A 3,917-nucleotide genomic window follows, 5' to 3' on the forward strand; every position below is an offset into this window, starting at 1 on the left:
TTGACTATCTTGAAATTAAGTTGATTCTAGTACATGCGATGAGAAATAAAGGCATGAGTTTCATCATTGAAATCATAATTGGTGCGGAAACAAATGCGGTGACTGAATAAAGAAATCCAAATTCATTGATGTTGCCAAACTAAAGAGGATGCGATGATAAAACTGGCAATATTAAAATGAGATGCGAAAGTGCAAAATTTAGAATAAAAGAGTCAAAGAGAGATACAACCCCCAAATTTGCCCGCATCCTCTGTGATCACATCCTTCTTTGTGGCGAGCTGATTTCTCGATTACGATGGGTTGAACAAATGGATCACGTGTTTTTAATTTATCGCGTAGCTCCACCACAATCGTTTACTATGATCGTTGCTAAAAACTAAGAGGGTAAAAAATGTGAAAGACAGAGTCGAAAGTTCCAAAGATTAGTGTTTGTACAAAAAGGGTCAAGTAAGTTCATGAGAGAAAGATATAAAAGGATACTCCAAAAAGATGCGTCCCTGATGAGTTTATGTCTCCTATCACCGCAGGGACCGCTTGTTTCTTTTTCAATCTGAACTATTCATGTCCACGGAGGTTTTCTCTCCTTTTCTCGATCTTCTGGGATCTTGATTGCCTCAGTCCAGAAATTCTTCCCATTAATGTTCATCACGATTTCTCCCTTGTGCACATCAATTCAAGCGTGACCGGTTGGTAGAAATGGTCGTCCCAATATAATGGGTGCATCTTCATCTGCTTCATGATCTAGAATGATGAAGTCTGTCGGAAAATTGAATTTGTCAATTGACACCAAGACATCCTTCAACTCTCCCTCAGGGTGTACTCGGGACCTGTCCACAAGCTGGAGAGTCTCCGTTGTGGGCGTTAATTTTCCCACGTTCAATTGTTTGAAAATTGAGAGAGGCATTAAATTTATACTCGCCCCAAGATTGCATAGTGCCTGCCAATGAAGACCCCTCCAATTGAGCAAGGTATCGTGAAGCTTTCTGGGTCGCACATCTTCGATGGGATTACAGTGTTTGATCTTTGCATTACTGCCACCATAGCGATCTTTTCTTCATCATTTTGTTTCTTTTTCAATCTTTGCAAGAATGATGGTAGTTGTACTTCTTCTGTTTCGTGTTCTAGAGGCTTGGAGATGGACGCAACTTCTAGGTTCATCTTCTCGAGCTCTTCTGATTCATATGTAAACGGGTTCTTGGGTTCCACCGCATTCGGGTTGGTCTTGGTGGGCTCTTTCCCTTCTTTCGCTATCATCTTTCCGCTTAATAAGGAGACTGCTAGGCATTGTTCCTTTCCCGTATTCCCCGAGTTGTGAGGGAGCTCAGTTGAGCTTGGCAACGTCCCTTGTGGTCTATTCTTCAACTCACCCGCAATCTGTCCTATTTGAATTTCAATATTGCGGATAGAAGTCGCCTGGTTTTGAAGGACCGTCTCGTTTTTCTCAATGTATTACTTTAATAAGCTCTCCAGGGAAGAAGATTGCGGCGCTTGCGAGCTGCCAGCTTGATGTTGCGGTTGACCATTTGTTCATGGGAAAAATCCTGGCGATTCTTCTTTTTGCGCCATAGGTTGATAACTCTGTTGATTATTTTTCCACGCAAAATTGGTGTGGTTTCTCCACCCGGGGTTGTATGCATCAGAGAAAGGGTTGTTCTTTATGAAGTATACTGACTACGGGTTCCTTGGGCATTCTTCAATCGGATGCACTCTCCACAAATGGCACAACTCATGTTCGACTGAGCGATTACGTTGACCAACCCTTTTTGTGTTTCTGGGCTATTGATTGCGATGCCCTGTATTAGATTCATCATCGCATTCATTTTATTTTGTAGGGATACGATGGCCCCATTGTTTGTGTCACCTTCTCGAATTTTCAATCATTGATCGCTTTCGCGCCAATCTTCGTGATTCTTCGAAATGCGATCAAGGATATTTTTAGCCTCATCATACTTTTTGTCAAGTAGACCTCCAGTTGTTGTCGCATTGCCAGACATCTGTGATACAGGGTTCAAACCGTGATAAAATATCTCCATCTGGAGATAGTCAGGTAAGTCATTGTGTGGACAATCTCGGACCAGTCTTTTAAACCTCACCCAGGCATCGTTGAGCGATTCATCAATTTCCTATTCAAAATTTGTAATCAACTTCCTCCTTCTTACGTTCTCGGTAGGGGGAAGTATTTCTTCATGAACTTCTTTATTACTTGTTCCCACGAGGTTATCTCTCCTGGTTCGAGAGAATAGGCCCATTTCCTTGCTTGGTCGCATAATGAAAATGGGAACAACGTTAGTTGAACTTCTTCAGCTGAGATATTTGGGAACACAACAGTATTGCAGATTTCGATGAAACTCCAGAGATGGGCATGTGGATCTTTGCCACGCCTTCCACCAAACTGTCCGACCATCTGAATCATCTACAACATAACCGACTTCATCTCAAACCTTGATCCATCCAGAGCTGGCCTCATGATTCCTGGGAAGAAATCATAGAGGTTAGGTGACGCATAGTCCCGGATGAGGTTTTCCATGATATTGTTTGCGTTTACTGCTCTGTTTTCCGGTTATTATACCATTCTAGGATTTCTCTCTTGTTGTTATCAGCGGTTGTCTCTTTGTCTTCTTCTAAACATTCTTTCAATCTCTAGGTCGTAATTGGGCTTAGGAAATTGTCCTTCGCTCATACGACACCTGCTTCTTCCCTTACCAAAGGAATGGCAGTGCACAGATGTCGAAAGCTGCAAAGAAAATCAAAAAGTTACTATTAGCATAATATGTACTGTCATAGTCCCCGGCAACGGCGCCAGAAACTTGATGCGTTGTAATTGTGATGAAATAATGGTATGAAATTGTGGTGGTTTGTTATGCGTTGCACATGCAAGTTTTCCTAGTAAAATCCAAGTATAAATCTCACTGAGTTTTCTGGTAAGTCTAGGGTCGAACACAGGGACTATTGAGTTACTATGCGACAGTAAAAATTGACTCCTTTGAGGTGGTAAAAACAATAAGTTGGATGGTGTTTTGTTTAAGTGTATTTCCTATGCGACAGATTCGAGTAAAGAGTTGATGAAATCGAGAGTTATAATGAGTATGCGATGAATGGGTTGAGAAGGGATTTAGCTAACACTTCCTAAGATTGCGTTCAAGTTATGCGATCATGCTACACACACACAACAACAAGTCATCTCCCAATGCAAATGCCATAATTCCTATTTCTAGGACGCATGCGATGTATACGATAATGTCGATAGGACTTATGTCTAAGCCTCTATTCTTGTCTATGCGATGATGGATGTTGCACACATACACAAGGTGACCGCATTCTATCATATCCTATCCCTAGGGTGCATGTGATGCATAATAGCAAACAGAACTTATTCCTAAGTTTCTATTTCTTGGTTATGCGGTTTTAATCTGACTTTCCCAAGCCTAGATTCTAATCTGACTCTCCCAAGCCTAGATTCTATCTTTAGACCACTCTTCCGAGCATCTCTAAAGGGTGAATGACGCATACATAAGACAAGATGATCGCATAAGATGAAGATCTTAGGTCATGCTAGCTAAGTACTTCTCAACCCATTCGAAAATTTAGCTACTCATGCGAAGTATGGAGAGATTGAACATAAGTTGAAATGAGATTTCCATTGTCTATAGATTAAATGCATAATACAGAATAACATCTCACTTGCAAAAAGTGAGGTAATTGCTACATGGTGTCATTACTTAGTGCTTTGTCGAATTTCTATAAATTTCGGGATATTCGATTACGAGTTTGGTTTGGAGTTTTTCAATCGTGTTTTATGTCGTCTCACGATGCGTATTGGGTATTTTTAAGCTTTCAACCTTGACTGCGTGGTCCGTCCTTTTATGGCGTGCCACCTTTCTTAGCAATTTCTGCTCGTCGAAGCGCATATGATCACA

At 41.2% G+C, this 3,917-nt stretch overlaps 1 protein-coding gene across 1 annotated transcript in view; it reads right to left on the reverse strand.

Annotated features, from left to right (window-relative positions):
• Positions 1-1,877: 1,877 nt before the first annotated feature.
• Positions 1,878-3,917, reverse strand: part of LOC120089124 — a 7,216-nt gene continuing 5,176 nt past the window's right edge. Inside the window, exon 2 of the mRNA XM_039046543.1 lies at positions 1,878-1,994. Coding sequence (XP_038902471.1) covers positions 1,878-1,994 — 117 coding nt within the window. The remainder of the gene's footprint in view (positions 1,995-3,917) is intronic.

The sequence above is a fragment of the Benincasa hispida genome, chromosome 10 (genome assembly GCF_009727055.1).
Source record: "Benincasa hispida cultivar B227 chromosome 10, ASM972705v1, whole genome shotgun sequence".
Taxonomy (NCBI): domain Eukaryota; kingdom Viridiplantae; phylum Streptophyta; class Magnoliopsida; order Cucurbitales; family Cucurbitaceae; genus Benincasa; species Benincasa hispida.